This window comes from Vulpes lagopus, chromosome X (genome assembly GCF_018345385.1).
Source record: "Vulpes lagopus strain Blue_001 chromosome X, ASM1834538v1, whole genome shotgun sequence".
NCBI lineage: Eukaryota > Metazoa > Chordata > Mammalia > Carnivora > Canidae > Vulpes > Vulpes lagopus.
This window is the reverse complement of record NC_054848.1, coordinates 52,164,202-52,190,373: the sequence shown is the minus strand read 5'-3', so window position 1 is coordinate 52,190,373 and position 26,172 is coordinate 52,164,202. Positions and strand designations below refer to the sequence as shown.

General features: G+C 36.6%; 1 protein-coding gene across 4 annotated transcripts in view; it reads left to right on the top strand.

Moving 5' to 3' along the window:
- The window catches only part of OPHN1 (oligophrenin 1), a 555,959-nt gene that overhangs the window by 349,968 nt on the left and 179,819 nt on the right, over positions 1–26,172 (top strand). For 3 of the 4 annotated variants that reach the window (XM_041741144.1, XM_041741142.1, XM_041741143.1), the window contains exons 7-11: positions 14,676–14,786; positions 16,859–16,963; positions 18,666–18,795; positions 21,317–21,417; positions 25,431–25,522. In XM_041741144.1, coding sequence (XP_041597078.1) covers positions 14,676–14,786; positions 16,859–16,963; positions 18,666–18,795; positions 21,317–21,417; positions 25,431–25,522 — 539 coding nt within the window. The remainder of the gene's footprint in view (positions 1–14,675; positions 14,787–16,858; positions 16,964–18,665; positions 18,796–21,316; positions 21,418–25,430; positions 25,523–26,172) is intronic. The other variant, XM_041741146.1, reaches the window with a different exon arrangement.

The following is a 26,172-nucleotide window of genomic DNA, read 5'->3' as shown; positions in this document are numbered from 1 at the left end:
AGAGTCCCTTTCAGTCTATGTTTCTGATTCCAGAATCCATGTGAGGATAAAATTAAACTACTGCTGTATTTGGTAGATTAGGAGCAGATCTTCTACATTTTTCCCAAGATATTCCAACATTAGCTTATTTTAATGGACTTTCAGTGACTTCAGTTCAAATACGCCATTATTCCATAGTGTTCCTTAGTTTCCATGAATGCATATCACATGCCAGAGGCACTATGCTAGATGCAACAAGACTAGAAAGACAATGAGACATACTTTCTGTCCTTCTGCAGCTTATAATTAGAATGCTAAAATAAGAATACACATGACACTTTAACAAGTAGAAGTTTTTACATACTGTAACATGAATGTGTATGTGGTGTCCTTGTAGAGGTGGGAAGGTATTTGGAGAATAAAAAGCTTACATTTGGATGTGGAGATTTGTTTTGGTACAATAGTTGTGCCCATTCAACAAAAAATAAAGTCTTTGACAGATAGAGATGGAGAAACGGACCTCTCATGTGGAGGGAAATGGTCGCAAGAATGGAAAACATGGTGTACATTTGGACAATGGTTTGACCACAGTTTCCGTTACTATTGGAGAGTAGTGAAAGACAAAATAGGATCAGGGAACTTGAGGCCATATTATAGAGTAAAAGGCTTAGGAGTTTATATTGAACTCTATTGGCCCTGGGAGGATTGAGAGATTTTGGTAGTACAAGCAATATAAGTGGATTTCTGTTTTAGGAATCTTAAACTGTCTGAGGTTGTAAGATGAATTAGACCGGAGAGAGAGTGGAAGCAAGAAAACCAATGTAGGAAACTATTGCAATGATCTAGGGGAGAGGGTCTAGAGAAGGAAGGAAAGAAATTAATTGAGTAAAACTGTTTTCAATGGCAGAGAGCCATTGATGCCAACTGATGGCTCAGTTGGTTAAGAAGCCAACTCCTGATTTCAGCTCAGGTCATGATCTTAGGGTCGTGGGACTGAGCTCCACATCAGACACTGCACTCGGTGAGAAGCCTGTTTCAGATTATCTTCCTCTCCTTCTGCCCCTCCCCACCACTAGCTTTCTCTCTCTCTCTCTCTAAAATATATAAACCTTTAAAAATAAAACTTTTTAATGGATAGATCCATGTGTTGCATAATAGATCCAGTAAAAGATAGAGATATTTTAGGTTCAAATATAAAAAGATATACTCCATTGAATGAGGTCTTTGACATGATCTATGAAAGTTCTTAGAAATCATCTTGTCCAAGGTTACACAGATTGCAACAAAGCTGAAGCTAATCTCCTGATATGTGCTTCGGTGAATATCCATTACATCATGTGAGATGCTTCAGGTTGATGAGTCAGGAGCCTCACTGCTGAATAGTTAGTATTGAAAAGGTGAAGACTACTTTTCTTCCATAAACTGGAATAATCTGGGGTCGTCTGACATTTCCCTTCTACAAATGTTTGTTTTCTTCCTTTTGCATCTATTCTGGGTCATGTTCCTAAGCAGAAAAGAGTTAATATAATCGGCCTGAATCTACTATGATTAGAAAAATCTGACTACAAGATTAGCTCTTGGCCGGTATCTGGGGACTTGGCTAGTGAACAGTTTCTTACACAGATATAAAATTTTCCCTAGGGATCCCTGGGTGGCGCAGCGGTTTAGCGCCTGCCTTTGGCCCAGGGCGCGATCCTGGAGACCCGGGATCGAATCCCACATCGGGCTCCCCGTGCATGGAGCCTGCTTCTCCCTCCGCCTGTGTCTCTGCCTCTCTCTCTCTCTCTGTGTGTGACTATCATAAATAAATAAAAATTAAAAAAAAAAAATTTTCCCTAAATGGTAAGAGTGACTCACTGTGTCTAGACTGCCTGTACAAACAATGTGGTTTATGTTGAACATCTTATTTTCTTCGGGGAATCTTGGTATATGCTTAGCAGCAGGTGCCTCTGTTCAGCCCCCAGTAAAAACCTAGGGTACTGAGTCTAAAGAGCTTCCATGGTAGACAAAATTTCACATGTGTTGTTATAACTTGTTGCTGGAGGAAATTAAATGTGTCCTGTGTGGCAGTAATAAAGAAGAATACTTGGAGGCTTTCACTTTGTTTCCTCTAGAATTTATCCCATGTACTTTTCCCTTTGCTGATTTTGCTTTATATTCTTTAACTAAAGTAAATATTAGCCATGAGTATGACTATATGCTGAGTTCTTTGAGTATCGCTCGAATCCCCAAACCTGGGGATTTGGAACCCTGGACATAGTCCAAACTTTATTCTTTTGGAGGACTTTACAATGAAAGCTTCTGGAATGTCCTAGAAGTTTGGTGTTTTATATAGATATTCCTGGTGACTTTCCTAAAGAGCAAATATGCAGCTTTTGCACTTTTTCAATTAAAAATAATCTGGTGGGCCCTGGGTCACTTTTTTTTTTATCTTAAGAGACTTTATTTTTAGAGCAGTTTTAGGTTTACAGAAAAATTGAATCGTAAGTACAGAGCTCCCATATATCCCTAATTCCCAAAATACAGTTTCCTTTACTATCAATATTTGCATTAGTGAGATACATTGATACAATCGATGGGCTGTGGGTTTTGACAGACGTATAATGACATGAATCCAGCATGACACTATCATGCAAAATAGTGTCACTGCCAGAAAAATCTGTGGGCACCACCTGTTTATCCTTCCATCGTTCCATACCCTGCAAACCCTTAGCAACTATTGATCCATATATTTGCCTATTCTAGAATGTTTTGTTGTAGAAATTATACAGCATGTAGCATTTTCAGATTAGCTTCTTTTATTTAGCTGTTTACATTTAAGGTTCTTTGTCTTTTCATGGCTTAGTAGCTCACTTATTTTTAGTGCTTTACCATAGCTTATTTATCTTTTCACATATTGAAGGATATCTTGGCTTCCTCCCAACTTTGTCAATTATTGAGACTTTGTTTTTGAGAGATAGAGTGCATGCCAGAAAGAGCATGAGTGGGGGAGGGGCAGAGGGCAAGGAAGAAGCAGGCTCCCTGCTGAACAGAGAGCCCAATGTGGGGCTCCCTCCCTGGACCCTGGGGTCATGACCTGAGCCAAAGGCAGACATTTGACTGACTGAGCCACCCAGGTGCCCCACAAATGTGTCAATTATTAATGATGCTGCTATAAACATTTGAGAGCAGGTTTTGGGTACATAACTTTTCAAATAATTTAGGCAATTACCAAAAACCACAATTGCTGGATTGCATGGTAAGAGTAAATTTAGTTTTGTAAGAAACCACCAAATTATCTTTCAAAGTGACTGTACCATTTTTTATTTCTATCATCAATGGATGAGAGTTCTTATTGCTCTCTTTGTCAGCATTTGTTGTTGTCTGTGTTTTGGATTTTAGCCATTCTAATAGGTCTGCACTGTTATCTCATTGCTATTATAATTTTCATTTTCTGGGTAACCTTTTTTGGGTCCCCTCCCTCTTTGGGAGCTTTGTACTATCACTCAATACTATTGCTCAGTAAACTTTGTTTTGCTGCCCCCCAAATTTTTTTTCAATTCCCAAATGACATTCGATGTTGAACATCTTTTCATATGCTTTTTTGCCATGTGTAAGTCGCTTTTGGTGAGGTGTCTGTTCAAATATTTTGCCCTTTATACTTGGATTGTTTTCGTATTATAGCATTTTAAGAGCTGTTTGTCTTATTTTATTTCTATTTTTATTTTTTAAGATTTTTAAAATTTATCTGAGAGACCACCCAAGCCTGGGGGTGGAGGGGTAGAGAGGCAGGGGAAGATGGAGAAGCAGACTCCCCACTGAAACAGAAACCCAATGCAGGGATCATGACCTGAGCTGAAGGCAGATGCTTAACCAACTGAGCTACCTTGAAATTTGGAATTTTGAAACTCAGTCATGCACCAGAGATGCATGGGCAGGGGTCAGACATGGGCAGGGTGAATGTAGGGTTCAGATGGAAACAGGGGAAACAAATAGAAGATTCACTGCTTTTCTGTGCAGGCTCACTGATGGGTAAGGGACACAAACTTTCAACTACAAGGCTAGATAGCAGGGCGCTGCCATTTTTATCCAACTGATCATTGTTGAAAGCCTTCAGGAGGGAAAACAGCACCATCTACTGGAGGCCAGAGCCACACCCCTGTGTCCTACAGAAGCATTTCCACTGAAACAAGTCAGCCTGAAAATCAGTGCAGCACTCTCTCCCAGAAGACCAGCACAAACAGCTAGCTAGCACCACGTTTATTGATCACAGAGTGCTGCAAAGCTTTAGCTCTCGGGAAAACAGAATCAGGCTTTATTTTTACTTTTATTCTTTATTTATTTTATTTTTGTTATTTTTACATTTATTTTCTTGTATTTTCCAATTCCTATTTTAAATTTTTTAGTTATTAATTTTTAAAACATATATTTACATTATATATACTTATATATAATTATGCATATACATTTCATATATGTAGTCTACTTCTTATTTATTTATTTATTTATTTATTTAAAATTGGGATCTAGATTCTTTTAACAAGCAGACCAAAACACACCACTATCTCACTGTCTATGTTTTCTTGGTTTTCTTGTTTTGTTTTGATTTTTCTTGTTTTTTTTTATTTTTCGTTCCTTTTTGCATTTTTGTTTTGTCATTTGTTATTTGTTGTTTGTTTTGTTGTTGTTGTTGTTGTTATTTCTCATCTTTTATTTCCTGGATAAAATGACAAGATAAAGGAATTCACCCCAAGGAAGAACACAAGGTAGAACTCATGACCAGGGACTTAATCAATACCAATATAAGATGTCTAAAGTAGAATTTGAAATACGATTCTAATGATACTCACTGGGCTTGAAAAAAGCATAGAAGACACTAGAGAATCCCTTAGAGAGATAAAAGAACTAAAATCTAGTCAGGCCAAAATTAAAAATCTTATAACTGAGATACAAACACAAGTGGAGGCCATCACAGTAACTTCTTGCAAGATACATCCATGAAGGCAAGAGAAACAAAAGCAAAAATGAATTATTGGGACTTCATCAAGATAAGAAGCTTTTGCACGCAAAAGAAACAGCCAACAAAACTCAAAGACAACCTACAGAATGGGAGAAGATATTTGCAAATGACCTATGACCTATCAGATAAAGGGCTAGAACCCAAGATCTCTAAAGAACTTATGAAACTCAACAGCAAAGAAACAAACAATCCAATCATGAAATGGGCAGACACATGAACAGAAATCTCACAGAAGAAGACATAGACATGGCCAACAAGCGCATGAGAAAATGCTCCGCATCACTTGCCATTAGGAAAATACAAATCAAAACCACAATGAGATACCACCTCACACCAGTGAGAATGGGGAAAATTAACAAGGCAGGAAACGACAAATGTTGGATAGGATGTGGAGAAAGGGGAACTCTTTTGCACTGTTGGTGGGAATGTGAACTGGTACAGCCCCTCTGGAAAACTGTGTGGAGGTTCCTCAAAGAGTTAAAAATAGATCTGCCCTATGACCCAACAATTGCCCTGCTGGGGATTTACCCCAAAGATACAGATGCAATGAAATGGCAGGACACCTGCACCCCAATGTTTCTAGCAGCAATGTCCACAATAGCCAAACTGTGGAAGGAGCTTCGGTGTCCATCGAAAGATGAATGGATAAAGAAGCTGTGGTCTATGTATACAATGGAATATTACTCAGCCATTAGAAACGACAAATACCCACCATTTGCTTCGATGTGGATGGAACTGGAGGGTATTATGCTGAGTGAAATAAGTCAATCGGAGAAGGACAAACATTATATGGTCTCATTCATTTGGGGAATATAAAAAATAGTGAAAGGGAATAAAGGGGAAAGGAGAGAAAACTAGTGGGAAATATCAGAGAGGGAGACAGAAAATGAGGGACTCCTAACTCTGGGAAACGAACAAGGGGTGGTGGAAAGGGAGCTGGGCGGGGGGTTAGGATGACTGGGTGATGGGCACTGAGGGGGGCACTTGATAGGATGAGCACTGGGTGTTATGCTATATGTTGGCAAATTGAACTCCAATAAAAAGAAATTTTAAAAAATGAAGGCCATAAAAACATGGATGGACAGGCAGAGGAGTGAATCAGTGATATAGAAGATAAAATTGTGCAAAACAAAGAAGCAAAAAAGAAGTGGAAAAGCAAAGTAATGGACCATGAAGGAAGATTTAGAGAATTCAGCAAATTAGTGAAATATAATAACATTTTTATCATAGGACTCTCAGAAGATGAAGAGAGAAGTAAAGGGACAGAAGGTTATTCAAACAAATTATAACTGAAAACTTCCCCAATCTGGAGACAGACACATAAATCAATATCCAAGAAGCACAGATAGCTCCCACTAAATTCAACAAAAGCTGGTAATTACCAAGACATATCATAGTCAAATTCACAAAATACATAGATAAAGAATCATAAAATCAATAAGGGAAAAAAGATCCTTAACCTACAAAGGAAGACAGATTAGGTTCACAGTGGATCTATCCACAGACTTGGTAGGCCAGAACGGAGTGGAAGGCACTATTCAATATTCTGAATGGGAAAAATATGCCGCGAGGAATTCTTTGGATGGAAAAAAAGAACAAAAGTAGCAAAGAATGGAAAGGACCAGAAAACATCATCAGGAACATCAAGTCTATAGATAACACAATGGCACTAAGTTCATACCTCTTAATGATCATCCTGAATGCAACAATCAAAAGACAGAGTATCAGAATGGTTAAGAAAACTAGATCATCTATATGCTGCCTACAAGACACTCACTTTAGATCTAAAGACACCTGCAGATTGAACATGAGGAGATGGAGAACCATCTATTATGCTAATGGATGTCAAAAGAAAGCCAGAATAGACATACTTATATCAGACAAACTTGATTTTAAAACAAAGACTATAACAAGAGATGAAGAAAGGCATTATACCATAATTAAGGGTCTATCTATCCATCAAGAAGATCTAACAATTGCAAATATTTATGCCCACAAGTTGGGAGCACCCGAATATATAAAACAATTCATAACAAACATGAAGAAACTCACCCTTGGTAATACAATAATAGTAGGGGATTTTAGCACTTCACTTAGAACAATGAACAGATCATCTAAGCAGAAAATCAATAAGGAAACAATGACTTTGAATGATACACTGGACCAGATGGCCTTAACAAATATATTCAGAATATTACATCCTAAAGCAGCAAAATACACATTCTTTTTGAGTGCACATGGAACATTCTCCAGAATAGATCACATAGTGGGTTAAAAATCAGCCCTCAACAAGTGAAAAAAGATTGAGATCATACCATGCATATTTTCAGACCACAATGCTGTGAAACTGGAAGTCAACGACAAAAAAAGAATTTGGAAAGTCTTCAAATACATGGAGGTTGAGGGGCATCATACTGCAGAATGAATGTGTTAACCAGGAAATTAAAGATGAATTAAAAGAATACAAGGAAGCAAATGAAAATGAAAGCACAACCGCCCAAAACCACTGGAATGCAGCAAAAGCAGTCCTAAGAGGGAAATATATTGTAGTACAGAACAAGAAGCAAGAACAGACTCAAATACTCAACCTAACCTTACACCTAAAGGAGGTGGAAAAAGAACAGCAAATAAAGCCTAAAGCCAGCAGATTAGAAGGGAAGTGATAAAGATTAGAGCAGAAATAAATGATACTGGGATCCCTGAGTGGCGCAGCGGTTTAGCGCCTGCCTTTGGCCCAGGGCGCGATCCTGGAGACCCGGGATCGAATCCCACATCAGGCTCCCTGCATGGAGCCTGCTTCTCCCTCTGCCTATGTCTCTGCCTCTCTCTCTCTCTGTGATGACTATCATAAATAAATAAATTTAAAAAAAAAAGAAAAGAAATAAATGATACTGAAAAAAAAAAGCAGTAGAACGGATTAACGAAACTAAGATACCATTCTTCAAAACAATTAATAAAATTTATAAACCCCTAGTCAGACTTGCCAAAAAGATAAGGGACCCAAACAGATAAAATCATGAATGAAAGAGGGGAGATCACAATCAATACAAAAATGGAGATTTGAAAGAGTACATACACCTGAAGTTATTAGCAGCATTATCAACAATAGCCAAACTATGGAGAGACCCCAAATATCCATCAACTGAAGAATGGATAAAGGTATATTTACACAATGAGATATTACTCTGGCATCAAAAGAATGAAATATTTCACTTTGCAACTATGTGGATGGAAGTAGAGTGTATTCTGCTAAGTGAAATGGTCAGAGAAAGACAAGTACCATATGATCTCACTCATATGTAGAATTTAAGAAAGAAAATAGATGAATATATGGGAAAGGGGAATATGAGAAAAGGAGAGAGGGAAGCAAGCCATAAGAGACTCTTTAACGATAGAGAACAAATTCAGTATTGATGGAGGAATTTGGGTGAGAAATCATCTAGATTGGTGATGGTAATTAAGGAGGGCACTTGTTATTATTATTATAAGCACTGGGTGTTGTATGTAATTGATGAATCACTGAATTCTACTCCAGAAACCAGTATTGCACCCTATTTTGACTAATACTTAGATTTTAAAATTTTTTAATAAAAAATAATTTTTAAAAAGTCACCAAATCCATGGTAACTTAATTATTTTCCTCAGTAAACTTCTGAGAGTTTTAGAGTTTTGCTTTCTACATTTAGGTCTATGCTTTATTTGAGGTTAATTCTTGCAAAAAGTGTAAGGTTTGTATAGATACATTTATTTTTGCATGATGATGTGCAGTTTTTCCAGCACCACTTGTTGAAAAGACTATCTTTGTTTTATTGTATTGCCTATGCTCCTTTGTCAGAGATTGATTGACTATATTTATTTATAAATATACCTTTCAGGCATTCTATTCAGTTTCATTGCTCTATTTGTGTATTCTTTCACCAGTAGCACATTTTTTTAATTGAAGTTTGATTTGCCTACATATAGTATAATACCCAGTGCTCATCCCATCAAGTGCCCTCCTCAGTGCACGTCACCCAGTTATCCTATACCCCTGCCCACCTCCCCTTCCACTACCCTTTGTTCGTTTCCCAGAGTTAGGAGTCTCTCATGTAGCACATTGTTTTGATTATGGTAGCTTTATAGGAATTTTGAAGGTAGATAGTGTCAATACCTCAATTTATTCTTCTTTACCAATATTGTGTTGGGAATTTCTAGATTTTTTTCCCCTCTTTGTATAAACCTCATCATCACTTTGTTGATATCCAGAAAATAGCTTGCATTGATTTTGAATTGTATTGCATTGAATCTATAGATCAAGTTGTGAAGAAATGACATCTTTTTATAATATTTATTTCTACGCATATAAATGTAATATCTTTCTGTTAATGTAAATCTTTGATTTCCTTTATTAGTTTTATAGTTTTCTTCATATAGAACTTATGCATATTTTATATGCCAAAGTATTCAAATTTTCTTCTAATTCAAATAGCTTTTTTTTAAAATTTCAAATTCCAGTTATCCACTGTTAGGATGTAAGAAAACAATTGACTTTTTTTTTTATATCACCTTTCTATCCTGCACTTGTGCTACATAGTTATTAGTTCCAACAGATTTTTGTTGATTCTTGGGATTCTCTACACACACAGTTGTGTCGTGTATGAAGAATGTTAGTTTTACTACTTCATATATATATATATATATATGTATATATATATATATATATATATATACCACCTATATACACACATACATATATATACTTTTTATCTCTTTTTCTTATCTTATTGCATTAGTTTGGAATTCCACTATGATTTGAATAGGAGTTGGTACTGATCTTAGAGACAAAGCATCTAGTTTCTTACCATAAAATATGATGTTATCTGTAGGACTTTTGCAGATGTTCTTTATCAAATTGAGGACGTTCTCATATAATTTTAGTTTGTTGAACGTTTTTCTCATAAATGGATGGATATTGGATTTTCTCAAATATTTTTTCTATGTCTGTTGGTATGATCATATGATTTATATCCTTGAGGTTGTTGACATGATGTTTTACATCAGTTTATTTTTGAATGTTACACCAGACTTTCATACATGGAATAAATCCCATGTAGTCATGTGTATTTTTATATATAATTTTTTATACCTTGCTGGATTTGACTTGCTAATATTTTGTTTAGAATTTTTGCATCTATGTTGATGAGAGATACTGATTTTTTCTTTTCCTTTATTGTAATGTTTTTTTCTTGTTTTAGTATCAGGGTTATGCTGGCTTCAGAGAATGACTTAGGAAATATTCCCTCTGCTTCTATTTTATGGAATAGTGTAGAAATTTGGGATCATTTCTTCCTTAAAATACCTTGTAAAATTCACTAGTGCTTTCTTTTTTGGAAGGCTTTTAATTATTTATTTAACTCATTTAATAAATATCTATTCAGATTGTGTGATTTCACCTTGTGTGAGTTTTAGAAGATTGTGTCTTTCAAGGAATTGGTTTATTTCTTTTTGGTTATCAAATTTTAGAGTATAAAATTGTTATTAATACTCCTTTATTATCCTTTTGATATCCATGAGATCAGTAGTGATGACTCCTCTTTCATTTCTGACAGCTTAAATTTAGGTCTTCTTTCTTGCTTGCTTAACCTGGCAACCTTACTTAACCAGTTTTCTTGGTAAGAAGTGGTTTTCAATTAACCAGTTTTTATTTTGTTGATTTTCTCTATTGATTTCCTGTTAATTTTATTGGTTTCCTTAAAAGTGTTATTACTTCTTTTCTTCTGCTTATTCTGGTTGTAATTTGCTTTCTTTATCTAAATTTCTAAGGTGGAATCTTAAATTATTGATTTTAGATTTCTAATATATGCCTTTCATGCTATAAACATTTCTGTAACCATTGCCTTCACTGAATTCACAAATACTACATTGCATTTTCTTTGTTGTTTAGTTCAAAATACTTTCTAATTTCTCTTAAGAATTCTTCTTTGACCTATGTGTCAGTTAGAAATGTGCTGCTTAATCTTTAAGTATTTTGGCTGGTCCTAGCAATTTTTTGTTATTGATTTCTAGTGTAATTTAATCATGGTCTGAGAGCATACTTTGTATAATTACTATTCTTCTAAATTTGTTCAGGTGTATTGTGTGTCCCAGAATGTTGTTGATCATGGTGCTTGTTCTATGTGAACTTGAAAATAAGGTGTATTCTGCTATTGTTGGATGAGGTGTTCTACAGATGTTAATTGGATCCAGTTTGATGGTGCTATTCAATTCAGTTATGTCTTTACTGATTTTCTGCCTCAATTACTGATGGAGAAATGTTGAAATTTCCAATTCTTTTTAAGAAATATTTTTATTTATTTATTCATGAGGGACACAGAAAGAGAGGCAGAGACGCAGGCAGAGGGAGGAGAAGCAGGCTCCATGCAAGGAGCCTGATGTGGGACTCGATCCCGGGAATCTAGGATCATCACTCCCTCAGCCAAAGGCAGATGCTCAACCGCTGAGCCACTCAGGCATTCCTAAAATTCCCAATTCTAATTGTGGATTCATCTGTTTCTCCTTGCAGTTCTGTCAAGTTTTGGCCTCACATGTTTTGATGTCCTATTATATGTAACAAGGGTTACATATTCTTAGATAATTGAACCATTTATTATTATGTTATGCTTCTCTTTCCCCTGACAGGTTTTGTTGCGTTGAAATCTTATCTTTCTGAAATTAATATAGCTCATCCAGCTTTCTTTTGATTCCTGTCAGCATGAAATATCTTTCTCCATACCTTTCCTTTTAGACTATCTATATCTTTTATATTTAGAGTGGTGTCTTATGCATGACATGTAGTTGACTATTATTTTTTATGTACTCTGACAATTTCTGACTTTTAATTGATGTATTTAGACTATTAACCTTTAAAATGATTGATATGGTTAGACAAACACCTACCTGTTTGTTGTTTGCTGCCCTTTGTTTATTTTTTTGTCCGCTTAAATATTTTTTCTGCCTTCTCTTTCTTTTACTTAAAATTTTATATGACTCCATTTTCTGTCCTCTCCTCACATATGAATTATACTTTTTAAAAAACTTTCTTTAGTGATTATTCTTTTTTTCTATATCCATTTACAATTAATCCATGTGGACTTTCAAATAACATAATGCTGCTTCACGTGTGGCACAGGAACCTTATAATAAAATACTTTCAATTTCTCCCTTCAGTCCCATATAATATCAATGTTATTCATTTTACTTTTTAATAATCTATAATCACCAAATACATTGTTACAATTATTTTGGGCAAACTCTTATATGCAAACTTAGTTAAAAATAAGAAAAATGTGATTTTATTTACCTTCATTTATTCCTTCTCTAGTACTCTTTTCTTTATGTTGATATGTATTTCTCACTTATATAGTTTTCCTTCTGCTTGAAGAACTTCTTACAACATTTCATTTCTTGAATATGATATGCCCATATGTAGATATTTTTGTATTTTAAAAAATATTTTTTTATTTGAGAGAGAGAGAGAGAGAGAGAACAAACAGAGGGAACAGCAGGCAGAAGAAGAAGAAGGTAGTCTCCCCACTAAGCAGAGAGCCCAATGCAGGGCTCAATCCCAGGACCCTGGGATCATGACCTGAGCCAAAGACAGATGCTTAACCAACTGAGCCACCCAGGCACCCCAGCTCTGATTTTTTTGTATTTATACTGCTGTTGTTCTCTGAGCCTTCTCAATCTTTTGTTTGGTATCTGTCTAATTTTGGAAAATTTTTAGTCATCACTTTAAGTACTTTTTTTAATTTAAAAATCTACTTTATTTTTTTTCATTTGTTTTCATTTAAGTTCAATTTGCCAACATATAGTATAACACCCAGGTGCTCATCCCATCAAGTGCCCTCATCAGTGCTCCTCACCCAGTTACCCCAACCTCCCACCCACCTCCACTTCCACAATCCTTTGTTTGTTTCCCAGAGTTAGGAGTCTCTCATGGTTTCTCTCCCTCTCTAATTTTTCCCACTCAGTTCCCCTCCTTTCCCTTATAATCCCTTTCACTATTTCTTGTATTTCCTGTGTGAGGGGAACCATATGATGATGACTTTAAGTATTTCTTATATTCCTCTTTTTCTTCTCCTTTTGGTACTCCTATTATGCATACCTTACACCTCTAATAATTGTCCAACACTTCTCAAATATTCTACTCTATATTTTTTATTCTTTTTTCTCTTTGCATTTCGGTTTTTTTCCCCAAGGTGGATGTACCATTTATTTATTTATTAATTATTTATTTATTTATTCTAATTGTAGTTCAATTTGCCAACATATAGCATAACACCCAGTGCTCATCCCACCAAGTGCCCCCCTCAGTGTCCATCACCCAGTCACCCCAAACCCCTGCCCACCTCCCCTTCCACCACCCCTTGTTCATTTCTCAGTTAGGTGTCTATCATGTTTTGTCACCCTCACTGATATTTTCAGTTTTTGAAGCTTCTATTAACATATCTTCAAGTTCACTACTTCTTTCCGTAGCCTTGTTCAGTCTGTTGATAAGCTGATTATAGGCATTTCTCATTTCTGCAAATGTTTTTGATTTCTAAACCTTTTTTATTTCCTTTTGATCATTTCTTCAAGTTTTCATATACCCACATATGTTACTCATGTGTTCTTGTGCATTGTCCTCTTTTTCTATTAAAGCCCTTCCTATAATTTCTGCTGTAATAATTCCACCATCTACTATCTCTGCCTTATCTGAGTTTGGTTTTGATGTTTGTTGTTTATCTTTAAACCGGTTTTTGTTGTTGGTCTTGTTGCCCTTTGAATTCCTTGTAATATTTTGTTGAAAGCCATGCATGATGTTCCAGGTAAAAGGAACTGAGATAAGTATGCCTTTAGTTGAGGTTTTATGTTTATATAACTCAGAGTTAGACTGTGCTTAGTTTGCTGTTAGACTATGCTTGATTTATTCTAGCCATTGTTCTCAGAGGCCAAAATTTCCTTGGGTATTTTTATTTCTATTACACCCTATTGTCTTTGGATTTCTGTAGGAGGTATTCTTTTTTTTTTTTTTTTTTTTAGATTTATTTATTTGGGACAAAGAAAGAGAGAGTGAGTGCAGGGTTGGGGAAAGGCAGAGGGAGAGAGAGAATCTCAAGCAGACCCCTGCTGAGTGTGAAGCCTGACTCCAGGCTCAGTCTCACAACCCTGAGATCATGACCTGAGCCAAAAGCAAGAGTGAGACAGACGCTTAATTAACTGATCCACACAGGTGCCCTGAGAGTTATTCTTTTTTTTTTCCCTGAGATTTATTCTTAAATAACTGATAGTTTGATACTGGCTGCAGTAACAGTTTTCTGCTTTTGCGCTTTTGCTCTGGAAAGCTCTGATTCTCCATTTTCAACTGTCTGTCCAGTATTTGAGGCAACTGTTTTCCCTCTGATTTCAATTCTCTGTTGTTTCTTAGGGGAGTTGTTAATTTTCACCTTGTTCATCATTTTTCTTGTGAGGATAGGTAAGATAGCTATCAAGCTTTTAATTTTTAGACCAGAAACCAGAAGTTTCACATTCATCACTTTTTTTTTCTTGGCTTATAATTCCCTGTCTGTAAAATAAAGGAATAAGATCATAACTTGATGGCTAAATTCTTCCCTAGCTCTAGCATTTTGTTGAGTCCATAAGCAGTGACTTGCATAAATGATTATGCTGTTATGTGACATTTGCTACCCTTCTTCTACAGGCAGACCTCCAGGTGGACAAGGAAAGGCACAATTTCTTTGAGTCCTCTCTTGATTATGTTTATCAAATTCAGGAAGTTCAGGAGTCCAAGAAGTTCAACATTGTGGAGCCAGTAAGTTCTATCTATTGATGAATAGTCTAAAAATATTTACCAAATCCCAGATAAATATGGAGAACTTTGATCATAAAATTGAAATCTCAGATTTTCAAAGATACTTTATGCTTAATAATGAATGACAAGAAAATAGACACACTAGCTTGTGTGGCACTTAGTCTCTTACTAATGTTTTCTCTCTTCCTTACCTCTCCTCCCCCTCCTTTCTTTCCTTTCCCATTTTCTCCCCACTCCCCAGCTATGATTTTTCTCTCTTTCTCTTTCTTTGCTTCTTTTCTCCTTTTCTCCCTCCTTTGATTTTTCTGTCACCCTTCCTTTTACCTTGTTCTCCTCCCTTCCTTGCTATCATGCTTTCAAAAAGCTTCTAAGGTGCCCATCATGTGCCAGTCAATGTGGTAGAACTCATGTCCCTTGCACTCAGTGACTTTCTATTGTATTATTTTTACTTCTATCTTCTTTTTTTATAACATCTCCTTGACTATAAAAGGGATGTGCTTTGATTTTATAACTATGTTGAATTTTGACTCTTACTACATCAAAGCTAGAAAAAAATTATAGGAAGAACAAAACAAAAATAACAAATTCCCCATACAGATATAATCACGTAATATTTTGGCATTTTCTTTCCAAATTTTCTGTGTATCTGTTATGTTTCTTTCTCTATTTATGTGTATCTTTGTACTTGTAGATTTGGATGTATGTATGCATGTGTGCAGGTCAGTGTACACATGTATATATTTTGCACATGAGCATGTATGTCTTTGTACATGTGTATCTGTCCTCACATTTATATATATCTGTATATGTATGTGTGTGCAACCAAGTGTTTATTCATGTATACAAAAAAATTAATTGAGCTTCTGTTATATGTCAGGCACTGTGCTAAACTCCAGGTATACTATCGTGAGCAAGACAAGCTGTTTCTGTCTTTATGAAGACTACCCTCTTATTGAGTAGACAGAAGGAAAAGAAAGATACACATAAATAAAACTAATTGTAATTTATGATAAAATCAAAAACAACAAGAATGGGTGGGTTCTTTAGATGGAGTGGTCAAGGAAGAACTCTAAAGTATCACTATTGCCAGAAAGGAGCATTATTATTTCAAGGTTTGTATATCATAGATGAAATCATATTTTCAGTTTTTATTTCTGTGTATTTAATTATTAATGAGGTTGAACACTTAGGCCATTAAAAATGTTTTATTGATATTTGTATGTCTTATTCTAAAATCCTCCCCCCAAAATTTCTAATTCGAAAATGGGTTCACACTCCTTGAATCTTTTAGCATTATGACAGTCTTCATTAAGGTACGGATTCTTTATTCATTGATTCACTTATTTATCTATTTATTTAACAAATAGTGAGTGCCTACTCTATGCCAATTCTGGGGATACAGAGAGAAAATACACAGTCTAGTCGCACATGGTCCAAACTATAAATGATTTTTTAAAGATTTTTAAAAATTTATTCATAACAGACAGAGAGAGAGAGAGAGAGAGAGAGAGGCAGAGACACAGGCAGAGGGAGAAGCAGGCTCCATGCATGGAGCCTGACTTGGGACTCGATCCTGGGTCCCCAGGATCACACCCCGGGCCGAAGGCGGTGCTAAACCGCTGGGCCACCTGGGCTGCCCCAAATGATTTTCTTAAAGATTTTATTTATTCATGAGAGACACAGAGAGAGGAAGAGACAAAGGCAGAGGGAGAAGCAGGCTTCATGCAGGGAGCCTGATGTGGGACTCGATCCCAGGTCTTCAGGATCACACACTGGGCCGAAGGCAGGCGCTGAACTGCTGAGCCACCCAGGCGTCCCTATAAATGACTTTATATGCTATCTGAAAAGGCTCTGAATGAATAAATTTGTTAGTAGTTCTTATTTTCTGGAATTAAGTCCAATGTAAATGTTCAACCTAATAAGTGAATAGCTATGTGTAAACCTGTTTGTGGTTTCATGATTACTTTTAACACTATACTGTATATGTGGAGTTTCTTTTCTCTATTTCTTTTTCCTTTATTTGGTGATGAGAAAGTGTTGGTGATAAAATTATTTTTACACATTTTCCATAGGTGTTGGCCTTTCTTCATAGCCTCTTCATTTCCAACAGTTTGACTGTGGAGCTCACACAGGATTTCCTCCCATACAAACAGCAGCTCCAGCTCAGTTTGCAGAATGTGAGTTTGCATATGTGTTTCTTCACCTGTCCCTGCATTCCAATTGGATTTCAGCCCCAGTGACCTTGACCTTGAAATCCCAGGTTATTTCATTCTAGCCAGTTTGTCAGGACATACTGGTGTGGATCATAAATATCTGAGTGTGCTTGTCTTCCAGTTTCAACTCTTACTCTTTGAGGCTTATTGTTAAAACCTACCCTTCCATCCACTGATACCTCTATCTATCCAATAAATATTCAGTTGCTAATTTACTGCATTCCTCTCAGGTTAAGACCCAACTATGGGCTTCTTTAAGCACAGGTCCTATGCTTTACTTCTGTGTTGGTCAGTCAAGGCACTTGTGAGTTTTATGACCATGAATGCCCATTTTGTCCTCTCTTTCTTTTTTCTAATTACCAGGGTCAAATAAATGATATATAAAAGTTTTTTTATTCACCTTATTTCCTATGCTGGTTCTTTTAGATGGCCATAGGCACAGCCTTTCCATCTTTGTAACATATATAGATTTTTCCCATTTGTTTATTTAACCCACATTTAATGAATGTGTATGGACATAATACATACTCTGTGCCAGGTGTGGACATACCATAGTGATGTAGTTTTTCCATCCTCAGGGAGGATGAAATCTCTTGCAGGAATGAGACATAAACACTGGAGCATATCATAATTCTTTGTGATAAGTGTTTCAATAGTGTTAAGATCAAAATTTTTAAAACACAGAAAGTGGAACATCTGCCTGCCTGCCACAGTTAGAGAAGGTATCACTGAGATAGTGACTTTGGACTAGTTGTTACATTGCATAAAATTTGTAGAGTATTTTTATATAAAAAAGTTTGGTAATAAAGTTGGTAGTAGAAATAAACTTCACTTGGTTGTTTAGGATGATCCTGACTTATAATTGTTTTGTTTCTTTCTTTTTGGGTACTCACCTTCACCAGAATGTGAAAAGCCCCTGACTTCTGTGGATTTATACAATATACCTATAACCAGGTTGATCATTTGAATCTTCCTCCACATAGAACTTGAAAAGTATGAGTTTAATAACAACCCTTTTTATCTAAGCATATGATGAATTCATTCACAAGATAATAAAATGGGCCCAACAAGATATGCCAGTTCAGATCACTGTCGTAACAATCTTGATGTTGGACACTAAAGACCTATCTCTAGTGATTTTCATACCCACATTTCAAACAGTGTTTTGCTACTATGTTTTAGTTGTGTAGTTTTAAAGCACCTTGTCATGTATTTTATCCTAATAGCCAGAATTTGATTCAGAGTCAAGTAGGCAGTAACTTTACTTGAGGCAGAGCTCAGAAGTTGCCATGATAATATTATCTTTGGAAACTTTCTTTATAGTTTCCCATCTTGTAAAGCAGAGGTCAGGCTGGTGCTCAGAATTCTAACAACCCTTATTTATTGGCTTATGTAATTCCCATTAGAAAAAAAAGTCTCTCAGATAAATGCCTTAAAAAAAGATTTTATTTATTCATAAGACACAGAGAAAGAGAGAGGCAGAGACACAGACAGAGGGAAGCTCCATGTAGGGAGCCTGATGTGGGACTCGATCCCGGGTCTCTAGGATCAGGCCCTGGGCTGCTGAAGGCAGCACTAAACCACTGAGCCATCCGGGCTGCCCAATAAATGCCTTTTAATAATGATGGTGATAATGAAAATAATTATGATGATAATGTTTTAACAGACAAGAAATCATTTCTCCAGTACCCGGGAAGAGATGGAAGAACTTAAGAAAAGGATGAAAGAAGCTCCCCAGACATGCAAACTTCCAGGACAGCCTACGATAGAAGGCTATCTCTATACACAGGAGAAATGTATGTGGGAATACAAAGATAACCCACTGGGTTTCAGTAGGCTAGCACCTACTGCCACTTGCCCTCTCCAAACTCCAGGCACTCATATTGTTCACAGACCCCTGATTATTTACACCTCTTTGGAGAACTGTCTGGGAATAGTGAATAAAAGGGGGGGGGATAAATTAAAGGGGGAGGTTAAGGATTTGTCTTACAAAGTCTCTGGGATGATAAGATCTAAGATTTTTCTCTGTGATTTAAAATGGGGATTGTTAACTGTTTAATCCTTCTGATGACTCTGACTGGGGGAAAAAGGAAGTAGGGGAAAGAAGGCAGAAAAACAATATTTATTACACCTACTATGTGCCAGGCATGGCGCTAAATGCTTTAAATATACTATTTCATTTAATATTTAAAACCACTTACCATATCCATTTTACTTGAGGCCACTGAGGCTTAGAGATCACTAGTTGAAAGTCACCCAATTATCAAGTAGCAAGCCTAAGAGTAAATTCAGTTCTATGAAATGCCAAAACCTAATATCCTATCAGTATACCCTATACCTTCCACTGCCTTAGGAACTCAGGGTTGCTCCTAAAGCACTAAACAACAACCACTGATTTCAGTGGGCAAAACAGTTGTTCATTGCTCTCCAAGGAACAGTCATTGAATATTGCAGAGGATTCAAGCCTTCCTACCTCCTAAATTACATTATGAAAACCTGTATGTGCTCTTTAATGTTCCTTATGAACTATGACTCAATGCTCCCAAAGCCTGTGATTTCAGCCCTGCCCAGAATTATTATTATACCTGGGAAGAAGAGGCAAAAGAGGCGACTCAAATGTTACTTGTGACAAAAACTACTGCAATTCACAAAGTATGGCATTTAAGTAGTGATATTATCATGCTTTTCTTCTCTTAGAGAAATTAACTTTTGATGGTTTTCAAAGATGTGTTCTTCCACTTTTCAGATTTGTATCTTCCACTCTGCACTACAGGATTTCTCAATTTCAGTGCTATTGACATTTTGGCTTGGGTAATTCTTTGTATTTTGGGGGATTATATACATTATAGGGTGTTTTAGCAGCATCTATGGTCTGCCCTCACTTTATTCAAATAGCACTCCCTGGATGTGACAACCTAAAATGTCTCCAGACATTGCCAAGTATCTCTTGGGAGGCAAAATTTCCCTTAGTTGAGAACTACTGCTGTATTTTAAAAGATGTGGGAATAATGATTTTATAATCTTGGCTCTAACATCAAATAACTATGTGGTCCTTCTGTGCCCCAGTTTTCTAATTTGTCAAATGGCTATGATACTGCTATTCAGTTGAATGTTTCCCGAGCATCCTTTTTGCCCGATAATATGCAGTGCATTGGGGATTTGAAAAAATGAACCAATAATTTTTGCCTTCAAGAAGTTCACAGTATGATGAGGAAGATAGACACATATATCAAGAATTATAAGGAAATGTGTTCAGCACTGCATTTGGGGCATATACCTAAGGGCTTCACTGAGGAAGCAGTGTTTGAATTAGAACTTGAATTATGAGTGGAAGTTTGATAGGTAAAACGGGGGTGAAGAGAAATTCAGGTATATACCATTGCATGTTACTTAAGCACGAAGGTGTGTGAGGATATTGTTCATTTTCAGGGTCTTAGTTTGCCAAGAATAGCCCTGGTTTACACCTGCTATCCTGATGTAATTATTAATAGTGACCCATTCACTTTTAAAAAAATACTAAATTTCTACTTTTCTACCTAAACCATATGGCCACTTATTTGGTAACTGAAAATAGTTCAATGAGAACCGTAGAGGATGGCAAAAGACAAAGTAGGAAAGGCAAATATGATCACATTATGAAGGATTTTGTGGTTCAACCTAAGTTTAAAGACAGTGGGAAAGCCATGCATGATTTATAGGAAAAGTGATATAAATAGAGATATGTATTTAGAAAATATTCCTTTAGCAGAGAATGGACTACAAAGGAGTGATCAGAAATGGGGGGAATCAGAGAGAAGGTCACTGTAATAATTAATTAGAAAAATGGTGAATTTTTATTTTGCTTGAAATATCTCAAACATTGCAAGCAATTCAGTAATAGGGTCCTGAACTAATTTAGTTCTAAATGGAATGGGAAGGAGGAAACAGCTGAAGGAGAGACATGTGAGGAATAGACAGCAGAACCCAACAGCAATCAAATGGGACAGGTTACAGGGAATAAGGAGAAGATTACAGACAAATGTTTCCAACTCATACAATAGGATGAGCAGTAGAAGCTTTTAGAGGAGACATGGCAAGAAGAGTTATTTGGAGCAAGCTAGAGCAGATGTGGAAAGCATTTGATGAGGATTAGGATCTCTATATGTGCTGTGGGTCAATAACACTGCAGGGTTGGAGTTCAGGGGAAGGTTAAGGCTAGATCTGAAGACCTGTGGCTATGAAGATCAGACTGTACACCACTTCCATCTTAGCAGTGTATTGACCATACAGCCAAAAAATATATATACTCTGTCAGCTCACTTTTGCCTATTTTTGTAGGGGCTTTGGGGATATCCTGGGTGAAATATTACTGCCAGTATGAAAAAGAGACCAAAACGCTTACCATGACGCCTATGGAGCAGAAGCCAGGTGCTAAACAGGTCAGTTCTTTTGTGTGCCATATTTTTTGAAACTCATCTGTGAATGCATCTCAGAGAAGAGTATATCTTGACTTAGCATCAAAGAATCAAGTCCATCACTGTCAAGTGAAGCCATGACTCTGTATGTTCTTGACCTAAGTTTGCATTAGGCCAGATACTACTCAGTTGAGTGAAATATGTTATGTCAAGCCTTCTGAAAGTGGCTATACTTTTTCAGATCCTTTATTAAATTATTATAAGTGCCTGTCACATTGTACAAGAAAATTTGCAAGAATATAGATGAGTTACAGGAGGATAGTATTACTTGCTTTTAAGAAGTCTCTACTGTAGGATTCCTTTAAATAGCAAGTGTTTAAAATATCATTCTCCCAATTTCCTTTTTTAGAGAAGTATGTCTGTATCCTAAAGTTGGAATAACCTGTACCCCATATTCTATGTAATGTTCAAATATATTTAAGCAGGTAATGCTGCCTCTTCTGTCCTCCAAGGCTTCCCCTATTGCCTAAAATGTCAAGATGAGTTAAACACACTGAGAAGATAGTTACTTACCTAGACGAACCTAATCTGATACTGTACTATACTATATTATATATATGACCACACAGCCAAAAAATGTTATTCTGTCAAATCATTTTGCCTGTCTTTGTAGAGGCTTTGGAAATTCTCTCTCTCTCTTTCTCTCTCAGGTTTATTAAGATAAAAGCTGGTAGTCACACTGTTCATATTCTAAAAGTAGTTCGATGTGTCCCTTAAACTGTCACTCAGACTGGGTCTTAAGGCATGATTTTTAAGGATTTTTATTCTTTACAAATTGCTTACGAAATCAACAAGGTTCATTAGTTAACACTGAACCTTGGTGGTATGAGAAGACCCAATTTTGGCAGGCAGAAATTTGGAGAAATATTAGGCCAATTGATCTCCATTGCTGGTGCTTTCTGTGGAAGATCCCCCTTTGTGGCTTGTGCACAGAAAATTAGAGAGGACGGAGATTTGGTGTCAGGCTATTGAAAACTACCTCTTTTTTTGTTTTTAACCAAAAATTTTGTCACTGCTGTGAATGTGTATTGGAGAGGAATGTACCTCTAATGAAGTATACCAAATGGGGTTTCCAGAACCCTCATCCATGCTTCTATATATACCAGTTACTCATTCCTGACTCCAAAAATCTCCTTAGTTTCCAGTCTGTTAATTGCCAAAGTACCTTTCAGTGTCATTTCAATAAGTTTGTCTTGTGCTGTATCACAGAATTTGTTCCATGTCTGTCAGAACGTAGCCCATATATCTGACTGGCTAGTGCTTATAAGAAGCACTGTCCTGTAGTTTCTTCCCTTTCTTTTTCTACACATTACTTTCCAAATCCCAGACTTTAGAGTAAGCTTCTTTAGACACTTTGTCTCCTGCTCAGGAACCTACTGCAAAGCTCAAGACAGAAGCAGTAGATAACACTTTCATACCCTCTTAGAAGATAATTGCCAGCTCTCCTTTTAGCTTTTCTTTCCTTCTTTCCTTTTCATTGAGTGGCTGCTTTTTTTAAATTGCAATAGTGTCAGCCTAAATGGTTTTAATATGAGATTCCTCATGGAGTGGAAAGAGGAACTTGGTTCTCTATTTAGAAAGAAGGGGAGGTAGAGTAATAACTTGAATTTCTCTAAAATGAAGTTGGAAATGATTGAAAGATGATTGGCAGATTGAAGGATGGATTCAGAGTTGAGTTTTTATAGTGTAGGAGAGGCAAAAGGATAGACCTGAAAGGGCGTTGAGTGTGCCAGTGAGGGAGAAATATTGTCTGTCAGTTCTTCTTGTCAGTTCTCTCAGTTCCTAATACTGGTTTGGGTTTTTGAAAGGTAAATAATACAAGTGAGACTATAATAACACTATAAAATCCACTATTTATTGAATGTCTACTGTGTGCCAGCCACTGAGCTAGACACTTTTCACCATGTGCCTCATCCACTTTACCAGAAGCCCTGTCAAGTATTATTAGTTCAATTTGAAGATGGAGGAATTAGCACTCTTTCTGACTATGGTACTCGCCAGTATTCCCTAGTTCAGCCTATCAACTTCCACTTGTGTTACGCTGCTTACTTTACAGATTATCTTCCCAAATTCTATTTTATAAAGTCCCCATTACTTCCTGTCAGGCAGTTCTGGTAAGAGGAAAGAGTGCTATATTTTGACTTTCAGCAACTAGGTTTAAATCCTAGCTCTGTGGCCCAGTAGCTTTTTGACCCCAAGTAAATTACATGATGTTGGTCTGTATCATTTTCCTCATCAGAAAAATGGTAAGAATGATACTGTAGTTCATAAAAATTTCTTGGGCACTAATTCTTTCCTAGATACTAGAGACATAAAGGTAAATAAGATGCTGCCCATGCCCTTGAGTTCTCAGTCAATTGGGGAAATAAGGCACGGAAACAGAAAGCTCTAATATAATGCACAAAACACATAATGAGCAGTGTCTGGGATTGGGGAAGAATTTGGGAGGAAATGAAACCTGAACTGCAGTTTGTAGAACAATTGAGATTTAGCCAGACCAAAAAAATAGATAAAAATCATTGAAGGTGGAGGAAACATTATTTGCAGTTACAGAGTCACAAAAGTATGGCATGTATGAAATGATGGTACTCCTGCATGGATGGAGTATAACACACATGGGCATTAGCTATGGATAGCATGGGGTAATAGGCAGGGCCTCAGCCTCTGAGCTGTGATGCCTCTGATTCTGAAGGAGTTGAGAGTCTAAGGAGGGAGGGTGAGTATATGATGCTGTTAATCACTGTCAACTTGAAAGTCTAGTAATTCTTGACACCCTTATTATTGGGGTAAAGAAGGCAGATTGAAGGATGGATTCAGAGTTGAGCTTTTATAGTGTAGGAGAGGCCAAAGGATAGACCTGAAAGGGGGTTGAGTGTGCCAATGAGGGAGAAATATTATTTGATTAGCTGGATCAACTGTACGGGCCAGTTTGGATGGCATAGTACCCAGAAACATTTGGGCACTTAGGAAGTGTTTCTGAATTCCTGACAGCAAGGTAGTTAGCATGATCCCCATTTAATAAATTGTGCTGTTAAGATTGAGATTGGAAAATGATTTGTCCTGGGTTGCAAGCCAGTAAATGACAAAACTGAGATAAAACCCTAGATGTTAAGCTTCCTAGTTTACTTCTATTTCCACTATACTGACTTGGGTGATTTTCAGTTAGCTATTTTACCTCTCTGAGCTTCACTTCTTTCTAAGGTTGTTATGAAGAAAATTAAAATTTCCTAGCATAATGTGTGGCAAATACAAGGTAATTCTCTTTCCTATACCACGTTGTCTCTATGAGATAAGAGAGGGAAACTGAACAATGTAGAATTGGGAAATTTTAATCTGTGGACACAGTGAATTTCAGTGGCCTTTAATAAGTGGCCACTTAATAGCACCCATAAGACTAAGGTAGGCTACACTATTCTGCATATATGAAATATCAAATGCCACTTTGAGTAATATATAAATTTGCTTATTTTCTCTACTCCTGCCCTATTTCCAGAGAGATTGCTTTTGTGATTCTTATCTTCCTGAAGTATCTGGAGGTGGGGAATGAAAATGTTTCTCTCCCCTCCTCCATCTGCCAATTTAATGGAAGGAGGGTTGCATAAACCCACTCGTAACTTGGAGGTTTTATGAACATTTTATTCAGTACACTTAATGCCATTTGGTCAACCTGTTTCTCCTACATTCTCCTCATATTATGTATAATGAGCTTCCTATTTAATCTACCATCCTTGGAAAAGAGTACTGACCTACCCCAAGCATTTTGTCCTGGTCTCAACCATTAATTACTAGAGCAAGAATAAACCATCTGCCATCTTGCTGCAAATACTGTTTGAAGGGACAAAGTTCTCAGTGAGGTTACACGTTGCTCCTGCTGCCCTGACAGATGCCTTCCAAGTGAACTGAGGATACTGCAGGAGGCAGAAGCAGCTTCTGTGCATTTTTTTTCAAATTGGCTATTTATTATTTTCTTGTATCAGGGGCCTTTGGATTTAACCTTGAAGTACTGCGTGAGGAGGAAGACAGAGTCTATCGACAAAAGGTTCTGTTTTGATATAGAAACTAATGAAAGGTAAGCTATGCTAGTATGAATTGGTAATGTCCCCATGTGCTAGGTGCTGAACCTGAGTGTAGATCTTTTATTTTCCTCTATCATCTCTTATTGATGAAAATGAGTAAATCTATTCATGATATTATTGTCTTGGCTCTTCTGGCTACTATTCACAGGAATCCCTGTGAGACCTGAACCATTGTTAGTTCTCCCAGTGGAAACTTTAGTCAGCTTTACCTTGCCTGCTCAAGGCAGAATAAGTCACTCCTAGGATTTAATTTGTTATCAGATATGCAAATGTCAACATTTGGTGATGCTGCAAGGACAAGATAACAAAACTCATTCTTTTTTTTGGAGTATCGAGTTTTTATTTAAATTTCAGTTAATTAACATATAGTGTAATATTAGTTTCAGGCATAGAATTTAGTGATTCATCATGTATATACAACACCCAGTGCTCATCATAAGTGCCCTCCTTAATGGCCATCACCTATTTAACCCACGCCCCACCTCCCCTTCAGCAATCTCAGCTTGTTCTCTATAGTCAAGAGTCTGTTTCCTGGTTTGCCTCTCCTTTTCCCCCCAGGGTTTATCTGTTTCATTTATTAAAATTCACATGAGTAAAATTGTATGGTATTTGTCTTTCTCTGACTTATTTCATTTAGCATAAT